At 30.1% G+C, this 24,641-nt stretch overlaps 3 protein-coding genes across 12 annotated transcripts in view; all 3 read right to left on the reverse strand.

Annotated features, from left to right (window-relative positions):
• Positions 1-383: 383 nt before the first annotated feature.
• LOC118448681 (guanine nucleotide-exchange factor SEC12) lies at positions 384-2,836 on the reverse strand. Its single transcript, XM_035882209.2, has 4 exons — positions 2,371-2,836; positions 1,910-2,289; positions 1,129-1,823; positions 384-1,043 (listed from the first exon to the last, which is right to left on the reverse strand). The coding sequence occupies exons 1-4, from the start codon at positions 2,506-2,508 to the stop codon at positions 958-960; spliced, it is 1,299 nt and encodes a 432-aa protein (XP_035738102.2). The 5' UTR covers positions 2,509-2,836; the 3' UTR covers positions 384-957.
• A 211-nt stretch (positions 2,837-3,047) lies between these two features.
• LOC118448651 (mutS protein homolog 4) lies at positions 3,048-8,207 on the reverse strand. The gene is made up of 17 exons (XM_085655833.1): positions 7,917-8,207; positions 7,691-7,832; positions 7,552-7,610; positions 7,013-7,161; positions 6,748-6,941; positions 6,545-6,666; positions 6,254-6,471; positions 5,973-6,167; positions 5,706-5,892; positions 5,473-5,612; positions 5,299-5,402; positions 4,968-5,187; positions 4,801-4,902; positions 4,593-4,706; positions 4,310-4,518; positions 4,036-4,228; positions 3,048-3,953 (listed from the first exon to the last, which is right to left on the reverse strand). Exons 1-17 carry the CDS (start codon positions 8,017-8,019, stop codon positions 3,069-3,071), a joined length of 3,336 nt encoding a protein of 1,111 aa, XP_085511959.1. The 5' UTR covers positions 8,020-8,207; the 3' UTR covers positions 3,048-3,068.
• A 143-nt stretch (positions 8,208-8,350) lies between these two features.
• Positions 8,351-24,641, reverse strand: part of RhoGAP19D (Rho GTPase activating protein at 19D) — a 29,448-nt gene continuing 13,157 nt past the window's right edge. For 5 of the 10 annotated variants that reach the window (XM_035882399.2, XM_085655827.1, XM_035882401.2 and 2 more), the window contains 18 exons: positions 23,309-24,585; positions 23,079-23,165; positions 22,118-22,321; positions 21,959-22,021; positions 21,759-21,876; positions 21,271-21,378; positions 20,026-20,134; positions 19,859-19,942; positions 19,575-19,787; positions 19,134-19,487; positions 18,907-19,071; positions 18,438-18,818; positions 18,194-18,338; positions 17,818-17,942; positions 16,900-17,712; positions 16,633-16,771; positions 11,684-11,934; positions 8,351-11,601 (listed from right to left, as the gene is read on the reverse strand). In XM_035882399.2, coding sequence (XP_035738292.2) covers positions 10,627-11,601; positions 11,684-11,934; positions 16,633-16,771; positions 16,900-17,712; positions 17,818-17,942; positions 18,194-18,338; positions 18,438-18,818; positions 18,907-19,071; positions 19,134-19,487; positions 19,575-19,787; positions 19,859-19,942; positions 20,026-20,134; positions 21,271-21,378; positions 21,759-21,876; positions 21,959-22,021; positions 22,118-22,321; positions 23,079-23,165; positions 23,309-24,585 — 5,611 coding nt within the window. In that variant the 3' untranslated portion in view covers positions 8,351-10,626. Of the gene's footprint in view, positions 11,602-11,683; positions 11,935-14,223; positions 14,538-16,632; positions 16,772-16,899; positions 17,713-17,817; positions 17,943-18,193; positions 18,339-18,437; positions 18,819-18,906; positions 19,072-19,133; positions 19,488-19,574; positions 19,788-19,858; positions 19,943-20,025; positions 20,135-21,270; positions 21,379-21,758; positions 21,877-21,958; positions 22,022-22,117; positions 22,322-23,078; positions 23,166-23,308; positions 24,586-24,641 lie in introns of those variants that run through there. The other 5 variants (XM_035882404.2, XM_035882409.2, XM_035882405.2 and 2 more) reach the window with 5 other exon arrangements.

A 24,641-nucleotide genomic window follows, 5' to 3' on the forward strand; every position in this document is an offset into this window, starting at 1 on the left:
GCGTTTATAATTAATAATTAAAGTTTAAAGTTAACTTTCTTTTCTATAAAAATAGTATACAGACAAAACCTATTAGTACTTATTATTAATGATAGTAAAATTCCCTTTAATCTTTATTTTGAACAATACTACAATATCATTTAATAAAAGACGTTATATACTTATATTTTATTTAATATTTTATTATAAATGCATTTTGCATTGCAAATCAAGTTGTAGAATTAACTAGAATAATTATATCTTTTATAAGTACAATAAACCCGGCATCAAATATATATTACAAGTAATAAACGTATTTGTCTAATCAATTATTATTTAATGAATAATATGTCAGTTTGATTAAAAATATTTTGTTGTAGGAGGATCTATCATGATTAAAATATTGTAATTAAATTATTTAATTAAAATTAGGAAACTATTACCATATATAATAAATAGTATAAAACATTTATATAATATATATTATATATTAAATATATATATTATAATTTATATTACAAATTATAATATATATATAAAAATTCAATATTATACACTATTGAATAATCTTCGTATATTCAAAGAAAATAGACACGTTTGGTCAATTCCAAGTCTATATTTACAATATTCGTGCGCTTCCTCTTATTAAAAACATGCAATATTTGATAAACTCCGGGATTATTCGAATGTTCATATAAATATGCTTGTATAAGTTAATATATGTATTATAAACGAAATTTATACAATTTACATAACGATTAGTGAATAATTATATCTTTCTTATATACTATATATACTTTTTGAATATTTTAAATATTTTTAATTAATCCTGCAATTTATCAGATATTACACACATGCTCATAAAGTTTAAACTCTAAAGTGAAAGATAATTGGCGTTAGAATGTAATAATTGAAATATTTGCATATTTTTCTGATACAAACAAATTGATGTGATATTTTGACAATAAATTCTGTCAGTCAAATACCAAGATAGCTACAAAATATAAATGCTGCACAAATACTCAGGATTATCAGCAACATGCCGAGCCAAAATGGTATTGTATCTGAAATGCATATAATTTATGTAAGGTTATTAATTTCCTTTATTTAAACTGAAACTAAAAAGTTAATAACTATTTTGCTACTTACGTCTAAATGGTATACTGTGTATACAAATTCTGTTATCTATAGAAATGCTAATTACTGAAGTTTCTGAATTACTAGTGATGGGTGGTCCATCTAATTTTGTGGGTAAGAACTCTAAGCCAGTTACAAACATATTGTGTGCTCCAGGTACATGCAGTACTCTTCTTAAGCTGAAAGCTACGTATATGTCTACACTACCAGAGAACATTGTTCCAACAGCTACAAATTTTCCATCATCAGAGACTGCTAAAGCAGATAAAGTTTCCTTGTAAATAATAAATTTGATTATATTTCCAGATTCTGTATCCCATAATTGAAGAAAACTTGGATCTTTTCCCATAGTTGCATTAGAAAGAAGAAATAGTTGATTCAATAATTTATTTTCTTCTGATATTCTAAATCGACATCTTTTGTACATATATTTTGTATTATTTGGAGTATTCCATGTGAGTTCTTTATTTAATGAACCACTGGCAACGTCCCATAAAATTGCTTTACCATCTTTAGCTATAGTTATCAATGAATTATTATCTGGGCTAAAATCAATATCATCTATTTCTTTTTGATGTGCTTTTAAATCATGCAATTTTTGCAATTGTGGAAATTTCCATATTCTTATGCAACTATCTGTACCACCAGTGGCCATAAATTTTCCATTGAAACTTATACGAACTATTCTTTGTAATGATTCATCTTCACTAAATTAATAAAAAAACAAATATATTAGATATAAAAACAAATTAGAAAATAAGATAGGCTTAATAATAACATACAAATTAATTACCTAAAATCTGTTTGAACACTATCAATAGGTTTTATAATTAGCTGTAATTTTTTGCACTTAATATTATAATTATCATCTTTAATTTCTTGTATTTTTCCCTTCGTTGTCCACTCTTCTTCAATCTTTTCATTAATTTTTCTATTTCTGACATTATCCTTTGTTATATTGCCAGCCTTTTTAATTACTTCTCCATTTTCTACATTTATTATTTTAGTGTTTACATTATACAACTGACAGTGATTCTCTTGGCCAGCTAGTATCCATGACCTTTTCTCATTATTATATGTAGCACAGTTCATGACTACAGTAGGACCTGTTTCATGTCTTGTAACTTCTTCGGCAAGAAATTGTACTCCATCATGAAGAAGTTCAAATATTTCCTATAATATGATAGATTTTTATATATTTAAATAATATAAATTATATTATAAAATGAGGAAAATATAGAAACTGAATCTTACAAATCCATTTGCAACTCCAGTTTTTGAGGATCCACCACCACCTCCAACTAGTATATGTCTACTGGTCAACATTTGCAGAGTGTAAAGAGGAAAGTTAACCCTAGCTAAGAGACCAGCTTTATTTCTTCTAGGAGCCATTGTGTATTTATATCCTTTAAGTAAATGGCTGTTTTTTTTATAAAATTTGACCACTGACTATTCAACTATCTAATAAAACATATAATTAACAATACTAAAAGTTCCACGTTTCATAGATGTGACTCATTGCAAATTTGTGAAAATCTTAACCTTGTTTAACTCACAATATAAAGATAAACTTTAAAAACAATTTCAGATATAATCAATAAATTACATACGATTAAATATAAATAAATATCGTTTAATACGTTGTTTATAAGAAAAATATTGATAAAATATTTTGATATGAACACGTATTCAATCTTTCGTTATTAGTTTTATCATTTCATCAAAAGATCGCGACACTAACAAGTTCTCTTTAGAGAAAGTAGAAAAATACATAATATGAATAAAATGATAATTAAATATAGGTTAGTTTTTTTCAATAATAAATAAACTGCAATTATGTATTATTTAATTACAATATTGTTTAATTATATTGAAATCGTATATAATAAATACAAATTTTACTTCAATTATTATTATTAATTTTAATGGTATCGTTTGCACGATTTATTTTATTAGGAAAATTCTAATTTTTCAAATTTGTTACTTTCAGTATTCTTAAAAATGTTTATTTGTTCTTTACAAGTATTAATCTCTGCTATATCTGTCAAGGTAGACGCTCTTGACAAAGAAGGATCAAAATCTGATTCCATTAAAGAATATTTATGAAGTTGAGAAACTTGTGAACATCTGAAAGAAATTAATGGGGACATCGTTGATATAGTTTGACTGGATAAGGAATTTTTCTTATCGACGTTATTCGATTTTTCAAATTGTAAAGAGGAGGATATTCTTTTAGAAGTGCTCGAATCTGTTTGGTTTTTCGGTGATTCATCCGAATTATACAATAGTTTAGAAGTTGTATTTATCAAAGTTGTTAACTTGCGACCCGCTTCATTTATTTTAAAAGGAGACGTATGTGTCGAACATGTAACATAGCTCGGATTTTGTTTAATTGTATTTAAGTCAATATCTTTTCTGAACCAAGATTGTTCTCCTAATATTTCTTTTTGATTTTCATCAGTAACACCTCTAAATTGTTTATTTGAATTCTGTATTATATTTGTATCTTTTGTCAGATTTGTTTTCATCATAACATTTGTATTAACGTCGAAATAAATTGTTATATCATTTTCTCGATTTGTAGGGGAGAGCTCTATATTGTGCCAATTTAAATTAGACATTTGAACTGATTCAAAAGTTTCCAAAGCTTTGCACAAATCTTTGTCTTCTTGTTGCATTTTTTTAAATTCGTCTGTGTTACAAACATCAAGTTCATGTATAAGACCGACGATAGTTTTACGATTGAATTCGTTATTTTCTATGAGTTTATACATTTCTGCAACACGATCATAACATGTCTTCTCCCATGAATTTGGTTCCATAAAATAATCATCTCTCTAAAAGTAATAAACATAATTATCAATGATTAATATTTTAACCTCTTATTAAAAATCATTTTGATTATTGTTATCTTCTTACTTTTATTATTGTAACTTCTTTTTTTACGTATTCTCGAGCTTTGGTAGTGATAGAAACTGGAAGACCTGATACTTCGGCTAATGCAATACCATAATTATCTGTAGGAGTTACACCTACCATTAATTTATGTGTATATATTAATCGAGCTTCGTCTAAACCTTCTATGTATTTAGTTTCAGTCTTGAAACAATGACTGTTAATTAATTAGTATATTAGTATTTCTAGAAATAAATTTTAAAAGAATTAAAAAAAGAAAAAGAAAAAAATAACGTACTTCGTAACATTATAATATATTTCAGCTAATTTGGTGAGATAACGAAAATGCGTCGCACTGAAAGTAAACGCGGTGGTAATTAATAGTTTTTCGCATATTGCCCACGTAATAGATGAACCTTCTTCAACGGTGGTACCTCTACAAAGCTCATCTAAGATAACTAATGATTTAGATGTAATTGATTGTAGAATGTATTGGGCTTCTTTCATCTGAAAAAAATTTAATTAATTCATTTTATGCATATAATATAAATAACGATTTTTAAATCGAATTATTTATCTACCTCAACAACAAATGTGGAAGCATTACATTCTATGTCATCGCGAAAACATATCCTACAAAATATACGATCGGTAATTCTAAATTCCGCTCTTCTTGCTGGAACGTAGCAACCAATCTAAAAAAAAATGATTTAATTATAATTAATAAATAAAATATTTAATAATTATATATCTATATTTATATTTATATATTATATATCTATGTACTACCTGTGCCATAATATGTAATAAAACTATTTGTTTCAAGTAAATTGATTTACCACTCATGTTAGGTCCAATTATGGTATGATGATTGTAAGGTATCGATGCTCTCTATAATATCATTAAAATTACTAAGTATATTAACACAATGAGATATTTTATATTAAAATTTATACCACGTCATTAGGTACAGGTCGTTCTGTTCCGAATATTCCCATTATAGGATGTAATGAATCTATAAGTTCTAATCTTGGTCCAAAAATTGGTTGTACATATTCAGGAGATGAACTGATATGAGCTAAAGAGATTATTAAATCTAATTCTGCAACATCAGCACTTAGTTGATAAAGACAGCCGATGTGATCGCGAATGTTTACAAGCAAATCATTTAAAATTCTGCAATTTTCATTTTAATTTTATATTACACTAATATAATACATAGAGAAAGAGAGAGAAAGATTTGTATATTAAATCATTTTATTTAACATGCTATTAAAAAAGACTTACGTGTTGCTCATTATATGAAGATCTTCGCAAGCAATTTTACATTGATGACTTAATACTAATAATTTGTTTGTTGTCATAGAATAGGTGTTTTTATTTTTTTGTACCTATTTAAAAATAAAATGTGAACATGAAAAATGATACGTAAGAATTTAAGCATCTATATAATTTATTTACTTGAACGAATTCCGATGATAAATCGGAGGGTCGGAAATCCGAATGTCGAGATATTTCTGCTAAAATATAAAATCCTAAAGATGAGTTGCATTCCAGTGATAAATTCATTTTATATTGTATCGCTAAGTTTTCCACCAGAGCTGAAGAAATATTAGGAAAAGTATCATGTTATACGAAGGAAGAATAAATATTAAATGCTTTAAAGTGTATTTTTAATAAGCGATCATACTGACTTTTCATATCACTTATAAGTTCGCAATATGTTTGTCGAGCAATATCCAATAAATCACTAATGCCTGGTTTAATAGCAAAACATCGTTGCATGTTCGATGATGTATATCCTACTAGAGATCTTGCATCAGGATGTATTATTTCTAGAATTTTATTTTTCATTATTTCGAATTGTGAATTCTCTAAATTCTGAAAATATGTATCAAAATAAATCTAAAGTCGTTCGTAATAATCAAATTAAAATCATAACATTTAAATAAAAATAATACTTTTCGAACTTTAGTAAAAAATAGAGCTCGAGCACTTTCAAGTGCTTCTCGCAATTCTGGCACAATATCAAGGGAATTTTTTAAGAGAAGCACATAATTTAAATTTCTCTCTGCATTTTGTACAGTATTGTGTTGTGAAGTCATCATAGAGAGACTCAAAAGACGATCCGCGCCATATAATCTTCTTATAAAAGGCTAAAGAAAAAAGCACGATTGTACAATAAATAATTATAATTATCGTCACGAGTATAATAATAATATATCCAATAGAAATTGATTACCTGAACGAGATTGCATAATGAGCGATTCGACACTAACTCAGTAATGCTACTTTGACGTTCTATTATCATTTTCTCATCACAAAGAGGTTGTAAAATAGATGCTCTTAAAAGTCTTCTACCCATTGGTGTAACGCAATGATCCATAGAACTCAAGAGGCTAGCATTTGGTTGACCACATTGAGACACAACTAATTCTAAACTCTGTGCACTTTCTATGTCTATAATAAAACGGGAAAAAAATTAAATATAAATACGGAATATACAAATATTTGATTTTTATATTGTAATCACCTATAATAGTAGTATTGGGTGAGCCTTGAAACTCAATTCTGATCGATTTTGGTGCGTAAACGATATGTTGAATAAATTCGATGTATTTCAATAAAGCTGATACTGATGCTAATGCATAATATCTACAATATTAGATATTAGATATTAAATATTTGTAATTATATTAATTTCATTATATTTTACAGACAAATTTTGATATTTACTTTTGTTTCAAAAATAATTCCACCGTCGAATATTCTTTCGCACAATGAGTTTTTACACGTTCCAATCCGATAAATTCATTAAAATGAATTCTTGATACCGGAGTGATGCATAGATTAGGAAACTTGTCTTTAATAGAACAATACAGTTTATTCCTGTTTCTTCTTTCATTGCACATAGTGTCGGGCATGAGAATCTAAAATTATTATATATCTTGTAAATATATTCTTATATTATTTCATAATTCGCTACTATTATCATACTGACTTCCACTGGATTAAATATATAAATTTTTGTTAAGGTATTAATATATGTCTGATAATCGCTCATTTGACAAAGAATTAAATGTGAATGATGAATATCTATTGCAGCTATTCCGATTTCTCCTCTTGCTTCGCCACGTCCGGATGTTACTGCTACATTGTGTAATCAGATGATTTGAAACATTTAAATACTCCTAACGATAGGCAACATTTATATATGTATATATAGAACTCTGTATGCATATATTTACGTATATATGTACATAAGCATTTATTCGTATATGAATGTTATGTTTATATATTGTCAAGAGATACACTATAATTAGTTCTAAAACTTGACCGCCGGATGGAATTGGCTATATGTCTAAAATAATTTATTTTTTTAAAAGAGAGAGAGAGAGAGAGAGAGAGAGAGAGAGAGAGAGAGAGAGAGAGAGAGAGAGAGAGAAATATGGTGTAAAATACAAAATAAAATTAAATTAAATCTTAGAATATATTATTAATATATTTCACACTTTGTTGTATAGTTTTTTATTAAATTACCAAGTATTACGCAAGATTCCGTGGAAGTGTTGCTTCCTGGCGTTCTCGTGGCATTTGATCTATATGTGAAATAATTATAAAGAAATCTTATTGTATAAAAAAAAACATGTAAAAAGATTATGATTAAACTTTTGATTACCCTAAACTTCCTTTACGAGTTGAACTTGGGAGAAAAGACGACGTGGATGCACTTTTTAACGTGCGATAGGTTGTAGTTTTCAAAGTATTTGAATTCGAGGGGCATAAATCAACCAATGGCTTTCTAATTCCAAAATCAAAGCCTATTGAATTATCGATGAAAAATTAATTAATATATGATACGTTCTTCTGGTCGATTTACAAAAATGAAAGAAGTTTTTACATACGATATTTTGGCAAAACATTTGCTATTATTTCTCCTAATTTTCCCCATCTTCTACTTCTAGCTCGTCTTCTTGACGGAGCCGCATCATTACGTATAACATTCATTTTAATCTATCCCCTGTTACAGATACTTAATAACGAGAAGGATCAGTTTAATATCGGCGAGTAATTGTCCCAAGTGTATATACAATTACTTTGTCTGCTTTCTTAACAATAATTTTATCGAACAATGCAGACAAATCAATTTATTGCACTCTAAAATAATATAAGTATATAAAATTAATATAGTACTCGCGTAATTATAATTACAAATTGAAATTGTTTTGAGTATACGACGAATCCACGTTTCAATCGACGACCATATTAGATCGCCATATTTGGCGGGATAATATTTGAATTTCAAACAAATTCACTTGAATAGTAAAACTTAAAGATATCTGTGTCTCTCATAGGAAGATTTTATTTACAAATTTAATGCCTTTATCCGTCCAACGTTACAGAGTTCTGCGAACAACAGACTTAAGCAATAATTAATAAATAACACAATCACAAATACTATTGTTTTGTAATAAATATTATACCGTCGGCCCTCGAAATTTAATTACATTTGTATTTACACTTGATTCCTAAGTGCTACTTCAACATGAACTTCCACATAAGTGAAATTCAAGGGCCAGTTTGAGCGACTCATGTTTGCTCTTGGATGTCTCGAAAATGCAGGACAAGAATCGATAAAGATCTTAAGAAGTTTCAAAATCTACTTGTAGATATTTTTGCTTCTATAACCTTCGAATTATTTTGGAGTAAATCAGAGTACTCATTCTGGTCCCCAGTCACTCGTCTCCTTAAATCACATATGCGAAAATGTCGATAAAATTTTCGCGTGTGATTAAGAAAATGCATTAATGAGTTTGTTTTCTATTGGAGATACATAACCGTCAAGGTGATTGCCAGATCTGCGCGTATATCAAGGGCACAACCCCTCTAAGAGAATATTTAAAGTGAAAAAAATCGGCAAGAGACAAATCTTACCATACTTCGAAAATATATGTGTTTATATATGACGTAGTTTGTGTGAAAGCTTAACATGAAACTAACTTTAAAGAACGCGATATTATTTGTGTACATTGGTCTTTTAGAATACAACTGCAATATAGTCGATTTTATATGGCGAACGCGATTTAGACATATAACAGTAGATGTCAAATTCTTGTTGCAAGCTTCCCTTTTTGATTCCAAAGCATGCGTATTTATGATTTCCATAAGATTAAAATGTATTAACTTGAAATTATTTGTAAAACATTTCCTATCTTTGCATATTATCGAGAACTTCGAGTTCTCTTTTGTAAATTAATTTCTTTATATATTTTTAGAACAGACGTTTACCATATTATTCTCTCGGTATATATATAAACTTAAGCCTTTACTAGACTATAAAATACCATAACAGCAGTCTCGCACGTAGATTAAAATAATCTTGATTACAAACTATGCAATACGCGTCGAAAATATAGTATAACAATTTGTATAATATGTGTATAGATTGACGCGTAATCATTTTTATCACATGGTGTATACTTTTATGTGAGAAGATATAGAATATTAACTAGTTTTTTATTTGCTTTAAAAGCAAGATTTTTTTTGAATGGGAAAAGTATAAGATAATATTTTCGAAGATTTACGAATTTCATACTTTCACTAGATCATTTACCCTTATATAGATTTAACGTGTGTGTACGTGTAATATGTACAAATTTTTCAACACAGAGACAAATGCATACAAATTCTGCTATTTATGCTAAACATTATATCTTTACAAGGACCTTGTGAAACAAAGCCAAGTTCAACGCTACCGTATATATGCGAGAGGCTCACAAATATGCAAATCGGTTATTAAAATATAAATTTAAAGATAGATTGACGTCACGGTATAAAACTATCCTACCGTTCGTGCGGGCCGCTTATTATATATATATATATATATATATATATGTATGTATGTATGTATGTATGTATGTATATATACTTTATATACAAAAATTTACTCAATCACAATTCACAAATATGATGTGTTGGATAATTGACACGATATAAATACCAGAAGCAAGATTATTGCTTGCTCTCTTAGAAATATTATATTACTTCTTTGTTTTCTCTTATAAAGTCAAATAAATTTCTTTACCAACGGAATATCATTATATGCGTACTGCATTAATACTCAATGCAGCTATAGCATAATATATAATATAATATAATTTATATAACATAACATAATACAATAATAGCATAAAATGATTTGGTCAGCGTATTAGCATTTCATTCATTCGCAAACGATAAGTGATACACGTGCAAATCCAAAATCAAGAATTCAATTTGAATTTATAAAAATTATTAAAATTTTTAATTTCATTCCTTGAACAAAAGCGATAAAAAATGTTGATTAAAGAATCACTTTTTAAAAAACTGATATCAAAATTCTTTGGCACGGATGAGTAATTTTTTATATGCTTTGCATACCTACATTCGATGAATTTGAAAAAATTTATAATATATTTTGAACAAATTGATAACTATTAGACGATTCGGAGTTTACGTGAAAATATCTGATCAATGTCTGATATCGAATTTGATATGGCTCGTTTAGCAATTAATTACACGTGGCATTATCAATTGAAAGCGATGGCAGGTATTATTTTAATAAAATAGAAGTACCTAGACGTGACTTTCGAGAGGTACTTTGAAAACTTTCGACGCTAAATTGGCGTCTGGCAAGGATTGTGGTCGTGCATTAGTAACATTAAAAACAACATTACTGGGACCACGAAAACTGACTTCGATCAAAAAACTAGTATCTGTTACGTTGACGCGATTGGTACTTAGATCGGGTGAACTTGTTCTCAGTTGACTTTTCTTTGGCTTGTAATCATTTTTAACAACTCTCTCTGCCTCCGATTGTAATTTATTATCAAGCCAGTGAACTTTATCGAAGTCCTTCGTACCACCGACCGTGTGTCTTCTTTTGATTGATCTCTCCGGCATCCCGTTTTTCCTCTTTAATTTCGTAGCACTATCCTTTCTAACGGATTGTCGTCTTTTACTGATATTACATTCTGTCTTCTCCGTTTTAGTCAACGACTCCGATCGCTTCAGCTTACTATTAGGCGATTCGGATCTGTCGGAGTGTTTATTTAAACTTTCCGAACGCTTTAATTTACTATTCGTCGGTGAAGCTAATCTTTCGGAATGCTTGTTTAAACTTTCGGATCTTTTTAATTTAGAAAAAGTATTTTCCGATCTCTTATTCAATGATTCGGATCTCTTCAATCGTGATCTCTCCTCGGTATTTGTTAATATCTCGAATTTTTCTAATTTGTTTGAATAATTCGAATCGAGTTCTCGATCGTGAACCTTTTTTTCTTCTGTTTTATTTTCCATATCACTAGATTTGCGAAAAGTCGACGATCCATTTCCTTCCTTTGTAGCAGTAATTTGAGCAATATCAATAATTTCTTTCTTTTTGTCATCTTCCTTTTTAGTCGAATCCGTTATCGCATTAGTTTCTTTCAAATGATTAAGAACGTTTTTCGTTTCCAATTTGATTGCATTTCGATCGTTATCCGGCGTAGTCATTGCTTCTGTATCATGTACTTCGGTAACCGTTGAATCTGTATCTTTTTCTAATGCCTCCTAAGGTCGTACAAAAATAAAAATTAATAAATACCTTTGTCAATTGAATATAAATAAAACACGATATATAATATGATCTTACGTCTTTTACTCGAAGAAAATGATTTTTATCGATCGATGATTTATGAAGACTAGGATCCCGGTAAACTTTTTCTGTTTGTTGATTCTTTTCGGACAGATCTTCCACCTTTTGTTTTTTTTGATCATCTGAAATTTCGATATTGTTGACAGGTACAGGTTCTACGGGCGTTTGAATAATTTGACTTGATGGATTTACGAGTGACCTCCATTTACGATCGAAGGTTGTCGTAAGGCTAGTCAATAAATCGCTACCTGAAAAGAAAAATTAATTCCAATAAAAATCAATATATGACATAAATAATTGTTTTTAGTGAAAAACATTCAAAGCACCGCTTAGTTATCTTAGAGTGTGAAATGTAGATTATTATAAGAACTCTGCATGATAATAAATAAATAAATAAATAAATAAATAAATACAAATTATTTAAAGAAACGAAATATTGCCTTCTATTCGTACCTAGAAATGATTATCTGTGAAAATACATTCTTTCGGTAATAACGAGAAAACATAATAAAAATATGACGTTGAACAATGATAAAAATAAAAGTAACACAAACGATAACAGTAGCGAAAGCAACAAAAACATTTACAAAATTCGTGATCTTCGCATAGTAATTATCACTAAGTATTGTCATTAAACGCAAGAGCGACTATTAGTTACAAAAAAACTATTATAAATCATAATTATACTTCACGCATTACAGACGCATCGCAATTGAAGCTAACGATATACAAATAAGCTTCACACTTATGCATAGTATTAATTGAAATGTAACGAATGAGATGTAAATAAATAATATAAATTTTAACATATATATATATAGAACCCTGGTGGTATTGAATTTTAATTAGTTATGCATTTGTCACATTTCAATGTATGTTTATATATGTTATGTATAATCAATGATATCGATAATAATAATGCATATAATCATAAGATAGCGATAAGAAATATTGAAACTAATAGCAAAGAAACGTTCTTTCCCTGCTATTGATCAAATGAAATACGTAATAATCATGTGAGTAATATTAATAATAACAATAACACAATAACATTAATAATAATACAAATAGCAACGACAATAATGATGATGATGATGATGATGATGATGATGATGATGATGATGATGATGATGATGATGATGATGATGATGATGATGATGATGATGATGATGATGATAGTGATGATAATAATAAGAATAAGAATAACAATAACAATAATAATAATAATAATAATAATAATAATAATAATAATAATAATAATAATAATAATAATATAATAATAATAATAATAATAATAATAATAATAATAATAATAATAGTAATAAAAACAACAACAACAATAATAATAGCACTAGGAATAGCAATAATAGTAGTAGCTGTAGCAGTAGTAGTGATGTGTAATAACATTAGTGAAATGATAAAAAATGTAAGCACTTGGAAAGGATAATAACGTAGCAGGAAGGCAACGTAAACGATATAAACGTTTAAAAGAAAAAAAACAAACTTCGTAGTATAGCACAAATACTGAAAGAAAGAGGAAAAATAGAAAAAAAAATTTTACTATAATTTATGATTTTATAATGATAAAATGTGACTAGAGAGAACATAATCTTAATAAATAACAACGGCAGGCAATAATAATTAATCATAGCGATTTGTACCATTACATCGAATTTCATTAAATACAAGCATTCGATATAACGCATACCTGCGTACTTCTTTTAGTTATACATAATTATTAGTTCCCGAATAAGTGAGACAAAAGTAAAAACCGATGAAACTATTTGTTCCAATCACGAAAATACTTCACGACAACGATCTTTGCATAATGATCTTGATCGCGCGTTTCATGAAAACGCTGTAATATTATTTTCTTTCTTTTCTTTTCTTTTTGGTATTTTAGTTTCCACACATATCCTTCATCGCTACTACTGACACAAAGTGCGAGAACACACACATACACGCCGCGCACATCCATGTGAAAAAAGAAATTGGAGGACAAAAAAGTCGTATAGAATTCGAAGTCCGAAGAAATTGATATTTCGTAAAAAACTTTTGTAAGAAATACAAAGAGAAAGAAAAGGAAAGAGTAGGAGAGGGTGGAAGGTTGGGTAGGAGAGACGGAAAGAAAGAGGGGTTTAAGCGGATGAAAGTTTAAACAAAAGGTAGAATTTGCTTGTGTATTGTGTAGCAACGGATAAAAGATGGAAAAAAACAATAATGATAAGAGAAAAATAATATAACAAAAGAAAAGGAAGAAGAAGAAAAAGAAAAAGAAAAAGAAAAAGAAAAAGAAAAAGAAAAAGAAAAAGAAAAAGAAAAAGAAGAAGAAAAAGAAAAAGAAAAAGAAGAAGAAGAAGAAGAAGAAGAAGAAGAAGAAGAAGAAGAAGAAGAAGAAGAAGAAGAAGAAGAAGAAGAAAGAGAAAAAGAAGAAAGAGAAAAAGAAGAAAAGATAAAAGCCATTCGAATGAGGCAACTGTCAGCAGCAGCTCCTTGGACACCGACGATGCTCTGCGGTGGTCCTCTGATGGATTTACCTCGGAGAAATTTGTTTAAAGTCTTGGAGGGCGCACCGGACCCTGAGCCTGACCCTCTTGGCACCTCTGAAAGGTGTCGTGGTAGGTAGGACTGGGTTGTTTCGCTCGTTGCTCTTGAGTTTGTTGTTGGCACTGTTGGTGCTGCTGTTGTTGCTGAGATTGATGATCTGTATGCTGATCTGGTACTGTTAACGCCTGTTGATGCTGGATCAGCCGATGATGAGGCCGATGTCTTCGCGGTGGTGCCACTGGACCCTGTGGTACCGTGTAGGTGGGACGATATGTAGCACCAAAAACCCGGACTTGCTGTATGCCTACATACGTTCAACGTATTCGGATTTGTCATAATCGGAACCGAGTGCGAAGAAGGAATGGCTGCTGAAGGAATGGAATCACGAGGCGCGATAAATCTATCCCTCGTCTTCTTTCTATCTTTTTTTTTCTGCAATTAGACCCTTCCGCCTCGGTCCGAGTCAAGCCGATACTTTGTTTTTCTTTACTTTTTGTTTTTAATTTTTAATCGCCTCTCCACGCAAAATAAGATCATCGAAATCGGAGATGTATTCTCTCTCTAACTTGTTTATTGTCTCTTCTACTCGTTATCGACAGAATTTGAAAGATTAAATCTTCTGATTTCAATAATCACGTTTATTTTTTAAGCGTATAATAATCTGATAATAGATCGTAGACTGAGGCGAATAGGCAGAAAAGGCAGGAATTTGACAAAATAAGAGCACAGGCGTGTAAGCAGCCAGGCAAACAAGCAAGCAGGCAGCAAACGATATACTTTGATGCTTGTTGCTTCGAAAAGCGTACAAAATATTTAACGATTTTGAAATTTCGAAATATCTATATATCCATATCTATATATCTATATATGTATGTACATATATATATATGTATATATATATATATATATATGTATATATATATAGTTTATTTGTCTTATCGACGAATATTGATTTAAAGTAATATTTCTAGACCTGCATGCACGTTTATATACTAATCTATAAACCAGATAATGTGAATTTTTGTTAGTGCGTACTATACGCAGAATCGAACGAAGTAAGCTCTGACTCCTCTGTCTCTACGATTATACGTAATTTGATAAATAAACTATTAGTTATATTCCATATTATATAAACTCTATCATATATAAATTTGTTTCTTTTTAATAAAATATTGTAGTGCGATTATTACAACTGCAAATGTTAAATACAAATTGAATTATTGTATTAAATTTGCCACGCTCTTATCACAAACCGAGAATAGTTGCATGTGCGTGATTATTTCTAATAAAAAAATTATCCCCAGACGTTTTATTCTATTTATTAACGAGTCGATCGTAGAATCATCTTTGTACGTTATGTAAGATTATGAGTAAAAAAGTTGTAGGAAAAAATCTGTAACACCATGCTTCGATGACATGCTACGCATCGTAACATTGCTGTAACAAAGCGATTTCTAATTCGCGTTACTGTAACTGAATAATTATTAGAAAAAAAAAAAAAAAAAAAAAAAAAAAAAGAAAAAAAATAATAATAATAATAATAATAATAATAATAATAATAATAATAATAATAATAATAATAATAATAATAAAAGTAATAATAATAATAATAGAAGAGAAAAATAAATGTGTTTGAGATCAAAAACTTAGATATACATTTTCGTCTGCTTGAAAAAAGTTGCTTTATAAGAACGTGAAGAAGGAGATAAAAGTACCTAGAAAGCTTTTTGTTAATAGTGAGAATCTTCTGAGTCCAGTGTAGAAAACATGATCCGGCTACACTCACCGACCATCAGAAGCGAGATTACAAAGAGAAAAATACAGAAAGAGAATAAATTGACAGATAAACGAAAGCGCGTATCATTTAGCTATTGTTTGCGTCACATTTATTTACGATTCATAACAATAATAAGTAAACGATTTAAAAAATTTGCTATTTTGTGCAGAATAATAAAAATTACTATACGTAACAGTTCTATCATATTAAAATACACGGGATAATTTTCTAATATCGAATTTCCTGCCTTATAATATAATCCTTACGTAAAACTACATTCCTCACAGTTCGTCAATTATATTGTGACGCATATTTAACAAGATTTTATAATACTTTCAGTTGAGATTATTAAAAATTTATAAACATATTATCACTTTATTATTATACTTCACTTTTGTCATCAATCTAGAACCTTATTTTAATATATTATTATATATTATTAATGTGTATGTTTACATTGCTAAAAAGTCTTGGAACTTACAGGTGTGCACATTAGATAGATTTAGGATATTCTGATTAAATGTAGTGCCAAAAATCAAATACGCTAAAGGAAAACCAGATCCGCGATAAATCGAACAAAGTTGTAAGAAAAAAACAAATAAACAGACAATTTAATACTAACCATCGTCCGAGATATCTCCAGAAAGTCCTCTCCGTTGTTGAGATGGCGAGGGTGAAGAATGAGGAAGCGTGTGTACTTCATGCAACGAATCCAAGCTGCCATAACGAATAGGCGGTAGGCAAATAGATTCTAAAGACGGCTAAAAAAAGAAAGATAAAAAAAGAAGAAAAAAATAGATTTCCACAATATCCGTTGTTAATTATTTTACTAGATGTAACATATATATGAAACTAAACGGAACAATGGAAGAGAATGCATTGGCCTCACCTCTTTATCTGTTTTAAACTTTTTTATAACACCATTATTTATCTTCTCGCCTAATACATTAGTAAGTTGATTAGTAGCTTGTGCTTTCTGTCGCGCTGTAGGTTGTTGTTGTACAGCTATTGATAACGGAGTAATTCTCGTCGTTGATCTTGATCGAACATGTTTCTCGGGGAGATCCACTAATGATTTTTCTGCCAACCTCTGATTCATATTGGAGAGACGTTCGGATAGAAAATTAGGAATCACTGTACTGTCTACTATAGTATCTAAGAGATCGTCATTTTCCATTTCTCGTTTTGCCATTTGCCATTCCTTTTCTATTTTTCGTCTTTCCTCTTCTCTCTTCTCTGCTTCGCGTCTTTGGCGATGCTGATCTCTCTGCAACATAGCCTTTGTCTCCTGTTCAAACCTTCGTATTCTTTCTTGTGTTGTTGCACTCAGTCCGGCATACGTTCTTATAGCTACCTCATCATTACTCTGTTTAGTCTCATTGGATGCGTTTGATGTCATCGAGTTTGTATCCACACAATTCAAACCAGCCTCGCTTAAAGGTCTCGAAGATTCGGAACTCGAAGAGATAGCAGGCACAAGTTGATTCGAATATTTGGATCGACTAGAGGATGAAGCACTTACTGGACTATTATTATTTGTTGCTGAAGATCGATCAGTCGGCTCGGAAGAATTATTAGAATGATTGAGGTGACTTTTGTTTTCATGCATCAATACTATTTCACTGACAGAACATTGACGTTCATTAAGTGCCATGCTTTGTCGAATCGTCGGTGAACTGTCCGATTCATGCTTCATTTTAACCTGTTTAATTAATTAATAAATATAGTTATATGTAACAATACAAATTGAAGAAATTATAAATTAAAACAATATTCTACATATAACATATACATATATAACATGAACCTTCTCTTCATCATGTTCTTCATTTTCTGCTTCGTCCTGGCCTTTTCGTCTTCTTTGAATTTTCCGATTAGCTGCAGATATGATTGAAGATACAATGTCCTTTGCTGATACCATTTCACGCATGCCTGTTTTATCAAAATAAAAAAAGCAAGCAAAATAAATAATAGCACATCAAACAAAGAAAAATAAATAAAAGCATTGCAATTAGCAAAAAATAATAATTGTGTAATTTATAAATTATTTTATAATATTTTACATAAAAAGAATTTAAATAATTAAAATGAACAATAAAAATGTATACATATTTAATTATCGTACTATTAAGACTAATAAAAATATTTTGTTCGATGAAAAGATCGTTAATCCATTAATATACCTTCGACTTTTTGTATATTGTTTAAAAGAAGATTATGATTTGTATTAGATGTTGGTTCAACCTCACAACCATCAGCTGGGAGACTTAAATTTACACTAAGTCTACTTAAATCATCAAGGTCTTCGTCTGAGAAAAACCAATCAACCTAAAAATCATAATTAAATATTTATACATTTATCGCAAATTTCTATTAAGAAAGATCGTATTCGATTAATTCGAAAATAATTTAATACTTTATACTCACATTATTTAATAAGCTTTCGACTATTTTACATTGGTGAGACATATCAGTGACCATCGTAACCATATTATCCCTTGAACCACTTGCGCGTACCAATGTAGGTCCAAAAACAATAGCTAAATTTTTAGCTTCCATCTTATTAACTTCACTGTGTTCTACAATTTTCTTCAAATGTAACATTAAGTATTTGAGTGTTTCAAAATGATGTTCTGGAAGATCTCTTAATAATTTCCTTATAGTTGCCATTCTCCTTTGAGGATCTTCAATCTTATCCGCGTCAATGAACATGGGATATAATTCTGCAGTTAACAGTGAATCTGGTAAATGTCGAAAGAAAGACTTGAGTAAAGAAGATATCACATTCACATCGCTCCATCTGGGGTCCTATTAAAAACAATTAGCAATTAACCAACATGTAACGATTTAATTTGTCTTCGTATTATATTCTAAATTGCAATATTAAGACACGTACCTGAAGATTAATGTTTTCAAATCCTTTATTTACACTCTCAGTAAGCTGAGAAATGGCAGCAGTATTTCCTGGCACTCTGTATATTCCAACAACTTCAAGACCACGTGCCTCAACTATACTAGTACACATTTCAACTATAAGAGGTACAAATTCCGAAAAGGAAGACTGTAACGAAAGAATAATTAAATTTAATTAAATTTTATTTGGCTATAAACAAATATTCTTACCGATGGACAAAGTTCAAGTGGCACTTTAAATGTAGCTCCTTCAGGTGGCAATTGTGCAGTAGGTGATGATGGTGAACCATGCATTCTTCTAAATTGTTTAGCTACTCTACCCTTCCAAGTTTTGGTTTTTGGAGATGAAAGAGGTTCTACAATTTGACTTGGCTTTCTTGTTTTATTTACTGGCGATTGCCCAGTCGGTGATCTATTTCTGAAAGATGTTAACTTCTTGATACCTTTATGACTGGGTAAGGGACTCAGTCTTTGATTAGCATTTTGAACAGAGGCAACACTGGGTGTTGTTGGTCCGGGAGTTTGTGGTACTGCTTGTTGTTTCAAAGTACTAGAGGTAATATCCTACGAATTGTTATATTAACAAATATTAATACGCGTAAATGCTATACTTTTTTCCGAAAATAGCAAGATATTAACAAATAAATTTACCAATGGCTTTTCAGTAGCAGCATATTTATGAAGTGATCTTAGCCAAAGAGCCATCGAAGCTGCATCTTCTGTTTGTAAAAGCACTTCTGCTGTAGGATTCACCACTCGTAATACATGTTTTCGTTTAGTATAATCCTCAGCAATATCCACCAATGAACACCTTACATCAATATTTTGTACAGTACCTTCAGTATCGTTAACCGATGAAGGGCTCTGTAAAATAATAAAAATAATTAGAGTATTTAAGTATTATTTGTTACGATTAAATCAAGTTTTTTAACTACCTGACTGTGACGATCCTTATAAAAAAATAAAATTGGACCTCGAAGAACACCCCAAATTTGCTTCCAGGAACGATCAGAAGATCGCTGCGATATACAAATAAAGAAATATATATTCGATAATTTGTTAGATTTATTGTCAAATAAAACAGTAATAAATTTTCATTTACCTTGCCATCGAGCACTGTGAACTTGATGTGAAGTGTGCCTTCTCGTTCAATAGGTTCAACCTCTTTCGGAGCTTCGTTGCCACTATCCGTAGTACTTATGATACTGTTACTGAAATAATTAAAAATATATATCACATTTCAATTCGTTTGAACTTTTATAAACTATAGATAATCAACATGTAAAGTATTATGTTGTGTAGTCACTGAAAATATACATAAGTGAAACATTTTTATTTACAAGAACGAATCGATTGAATAAGATCATTCAATAAAATGTGTCATTAGATCTTTCTTGAAAATTCAAATTAGATACAATATCATTTGTACATATATACAGCATTTGTTATTAAATATATACAATAAAACACTTGCACATTATAAAATCCTTGCAATTTTTGCACATTCACGATTGATAATATAAAAGCTTTGCCCACATACATATATGTTTATTATATAAATGACATCACTGGAAACAATCACCTTATATTAATTCACAGTTTTTATTCTGTAATTATCCAATTTATTTGTATATTTTGTTACATTCAGAATTTTAAGCTGTAAATATTATATGATTAATGTTTTATTACTCACATATACAATAATTCAAACATAAAGTTATTACATAAAAAAGCCATTTGATCTGGATACAATAATGTTAGTCCTCTTGAGTCACCTTGGAATATAGATGTCCTACATAAAGCAAATATTCTAGACATTGATTTACAAAAGACATTGTACACATATAAAGATCTGTAACAAAACAAAGTTCACGAATAGACATGACCAAACTATTCAAGGAGAATGGTAATGCTGTGCTCATTTCTACTAAAGAACCAAGGATTACAACGAATATTTTCGCGAAATAAAAAAAAAAGTATCGTTTTATTGTAGATTTTTTTAAAGCTTTCTAAACATAGTCGTTGTTTTCCCTGAGTACTGATAAAAAAAGATTACATTTAAATAAAATGGAAGAAAAGAGTTAAAAGCAATCATAATTCGTGAATAAAAAAAACAAAGAATCATTTTACTTGCATAGAACTATTCTGAAAACAGATTTGTTTATTATTAAAAGAAATATCGAATGTATTTACAAAAATGAAAATTATAATGAAATTGTTTCGTTTATTAGTTTGATACATAATCAACGAAAATAAATCATAAATAGCCTCAAAAATAAAACAGAAAAATAGAAAATAAAGATACGATGCTTTCTTTAAGGCTTTCTACAAAAGATTACATCCTCACCGAAGAGAATGTCGATGAAGATTTGCAGACTGCGTCATATCCTCAAAGATTCGTCTTAACGGTGCTATGTCACTTGTAAATGACGGTGGTCTCCATCGTCTATGTGCACTGGAAATATGAACATAACTGAAACTCAAACGTACTTACACGAAGAGAAATAAAAGAAAATATAATTGCCTGACACAGCATCACCAAAGGAACAATGGTTTTCGTGTCGGTAAATTTCATGCACCATATTTCAGCTGTATACAATGATTTGGAGGATGAAATGTGCTTATTGAAGCATGTTCGCAAAAATACAAAAATGGATAAATAAGATGATAAGTTGTGACATAAGCCAGATTTTGAGTCCACCTAGTTTTATCAAACATTAATTGACTTATACTAATTAATTAAATCAATTAAATATTATACATTTTTTACTTCCCTTTTGTTAGATACTTTATAGAATTTAAAATCAAAAAATTAAAAACAAAACAAGTATTTACCTTCTAAGAACGTGAACAGGTTCAGTGTCACTAAGATCTAAATCGCTATCAACGTGCATTCGTTCACCCCACGTAGCTTTCAGGTAGGAAACTCTTCTCGTAGCGCGCTCTTCATCACCTATAATATAATATTATTGTCACGCACTTCGTTTTTTTTTTCAATCCATCATTTTATTAACATACACAATAAAAATACTCACTTAATTGTGCGTTTTTCTGTCGTCTAAGGATTACTCCATTGTTTGATGTTTCATCGCAAGAAGCTATGATAAAATAAAAGTATATTTACATTCATTGAATAAGTTTAAATAATTGATATACAAAAAACATATGAAAGTAAAGAAAGTTAATCAACTAACCAAGTTGACTTCTAGTAGACTGTGCATAGCTTTGGTTTTTACTATCACCATTATTATTATCATTTCTAATGTCTTTCTCCTCTTCTTGCTCTGTTTGCCATGTATGTCTTATATTTCCACGCGATCCGTTTACAGTTTCCCAAGATTCTGCACTATTACTACGTGCCCTAAGATGAACTGCTTCTATTTCCATCGTTGGTATTTCTGTAAAAGTAGATCAAATGAGTGAACAAATGGTTTCTCATCATTTTTGGCATTAATAACAGATACAAGTTATTCAATCTTTGAAGAGGAAATTTAGTTACATTAAATTTGTTGAACAATACATACAAACTTTCAAAATCAGAAATCAGAATTTTTCATGCTATATTCTAAGCCTTGACCGTATCTTAAAGTAAAATTTTTAATTAACATTGCTAACGATAAACATTTTCACAATTTACATTTTTATGATTTACACCTTGAATAAAAATAAAAAAGCGACGTATACCTGTAATAGTAATGCTTGTTACACGAATAAAAGCTGATTGACTCTCTTATTTATTTTCTTTAAGCTTATTTTATCTTTACTCATGCATTCACACATACTAATAATGGCACACTTTATTTCTACAATATCACTCACGTTTATTATGATGAATGATTTTACTGAAATAAAATTTGCAAAAAAAAACATATAGCAAAGAACAAATATCAAATATCTTTTTTTTCCAAAGTAATTGACCTCTCTATTTTAATGATAACAGCCATAAATGTCTAATCATTTAAGACAATGTATTTAATGAATTATCAATTTTCACTTTCCTTAGTATACACTAAACATTGAAACAATATGGACAACGTTTAATCAAAATGCATTTTGATCACCATCATAAATAAAATTAAAAAAAAAAAATAAATAAATAAATAAAAAAAATATGAATAAAATGATTGATTGGTTCAACCGCTTGTCTTATTCTACCTTGAACTTCTTTATAGTTGGCAGGGGGTTCACAATGGATGTACTTGCTGCCTATAGGAAATATTCTGTTCCCGGACAATCCCTTTCCTAAGCCATAATATTTATATATACTACTTGTATAGTAATATGTCGAATCAGATTCACGTATAAACGGATAAATAAATAAGTAAATGTACTAACAATTCATGTTGTCATTCATTAATTCATTCAGAATGAAATATAATACTTACCGGAATCTAACGACCTGCTCTCTCTATTACCAGGCATTCTTCTTGGTTCTTGTGATTCTGCTTTCGACTCGAACTCTCTCTTCATAACAGCAACATTTGGTACACTTCGTTTGTTAGACAACCTAGACAGCTCGCTTTTGTACAGATTAGTTCGATCGCTGGTTGGCTCTTCATCATCGCTAAGAAGTCGACCGGACTCGAATTGTTTCGCTCGTCTAGAAACAATTTGTAGTCCCTGCGGGGGTACCAGGAATTTGTCATTATTTTTTTTATCTGGGCCTGGCGAAGATGGTACAGAAAGTGATTCATTCCGAGGATCTTGAGGTTGTTGCTGATTCGTTGCTAAGTTCGACGTATTTTCATGAATTCTCGATAAGGTGCTAACGAAAACAGATTTATTGCTGTTTTTATATCTATCCTGATCGTTAGTTTTAGTTGATAGATAAACGAAATGATTTTCTTTGCCCAATTGGCTCTCATAAAGACTGGAATAAAATCTATCTCTGATGCTACGTTGACTGTCAATAAGATTCGATCGATCATCATTCTGATCGCTTCGCGTATTAGTATAATCCGATTCAGAATCAATATCCGTCTTCACTCTTTGGACGTTTTGATTCGACGGTTTCGTTAATGACAATTTACCATTACTTTTATTTTCCACTCTTCTCGTAGGCGATTGTTGCCTTTGTTGTTGCTCATTAGGCGGCCAAATTTGCCTTTGAAGTTTTTGCGGTCTCGCGTAAAATTCTCTTTGAATAACAGCCGAGTTGCTACTACCTTGTTGCAATCTTGACGCATCCTCGGCGATATTCCATCCGATCGGATGACTCGGTCTGCGTAAAAATTCTTCCTTTTGTTCGAAACTCTTACGTAATCTGTTCATGATTACAGAGTCATCAGAGCACTCGTTTCCAGTAACGGTCGAATTAGAATCAAACGAGGACAAACTACCCTTACTGATTGGTGAGGAGTCTCTTCGAGAATCCATGCTCAACCTTAAACTTGGATCGTTTAATCTAAGAGCATCTATACTTCCATAACTCGGAACTTCTGATTCATTTGTTTGCCCAGTCCCTCCACTACCTTCACTTGCTCGTCTCGTTATCACTCGTCTGCCAGGACGGTAAATAGGAACTTGTGGTTCCGCGCGGGACATAGGATAACGTAACATCGTTAGCTGTTGTTGTTCTTTCTCAAATTGGCCTGATTCACCTGATCTAACGCGTTCGTAAATAGGATCTTTAATTCGATCGTAAATTTGTTCGTTACTCGGTCTAAAATAAAATATTAACTGTAAACTATGTTAGTTTAGATAGATAAGAATAGAGAA

Source organism: Vespa mandarinia, chromosome 3, assembly GCF_050613455.1.
Source record: "Vespa mandarinia isolate Hongniang chromosome 3, ASM5061345v1, whole genome shotgun sequence".
In the NCBI taxonomy this organism is placed as follows: domain Eukaryota; kingdom Metazoa; phylum Arthropoda; class Insecta; order Hymenoptera; family Vespidae; genus Vespa; species Vespa mandarinia.

What these genes read in the sequence shown, in the direction of transcription:
- LOC118448651 (XM_085655833.1), bottom strand. Translation starts at nt 8,019, where the DNA reads ATGAATGTTATACGTAATGATGCGGCTCCGTCAAGAAGACGAGCTAGA. An exon ending in ACTCGTAAAGGAAGTTTAGG is followed by an intron (nt 7,611 to 7,690) that starts GTAATCAAAAGT and finishes TTTCACATATAG; the next exon opens with ATCAAATGCCACGAGAACGC. An exon ending in ATATATTATAATGTTACGAA is followed by an intron (nt 4,229 to 4,309) that starts GTACGTTATTTT and finishes ATTAATTAACAG; the next exon opens with TCATTGTTTCAAGACTGAAA.
- LOC118448681 (XM_035882209.2), bottom strand. Translation starts at nt 2,508, where the DNA reads ATGGCTCCTAGAAGAAATAAAGCTGGTCTCTTAGCTAGGGTTAACTTT. An exon ending in CTGGAGTTGCAAATGGATTT is followed by an intron (nt 2,290 to 2,370) that starts GTAAGATTCAGT and finishes ATCATATTATAG; the next exon opens with GAAATATTTGAACTTCTTCA. An exon ending in AGTGTTCAAACAGATTTTAG is followed by an intron (nt 1,824 to 1,909) that starts GTAATTAATTTG and finishes TTATTAATTTAG; the next exon opens with TGAAGATGAATCATTACAAA.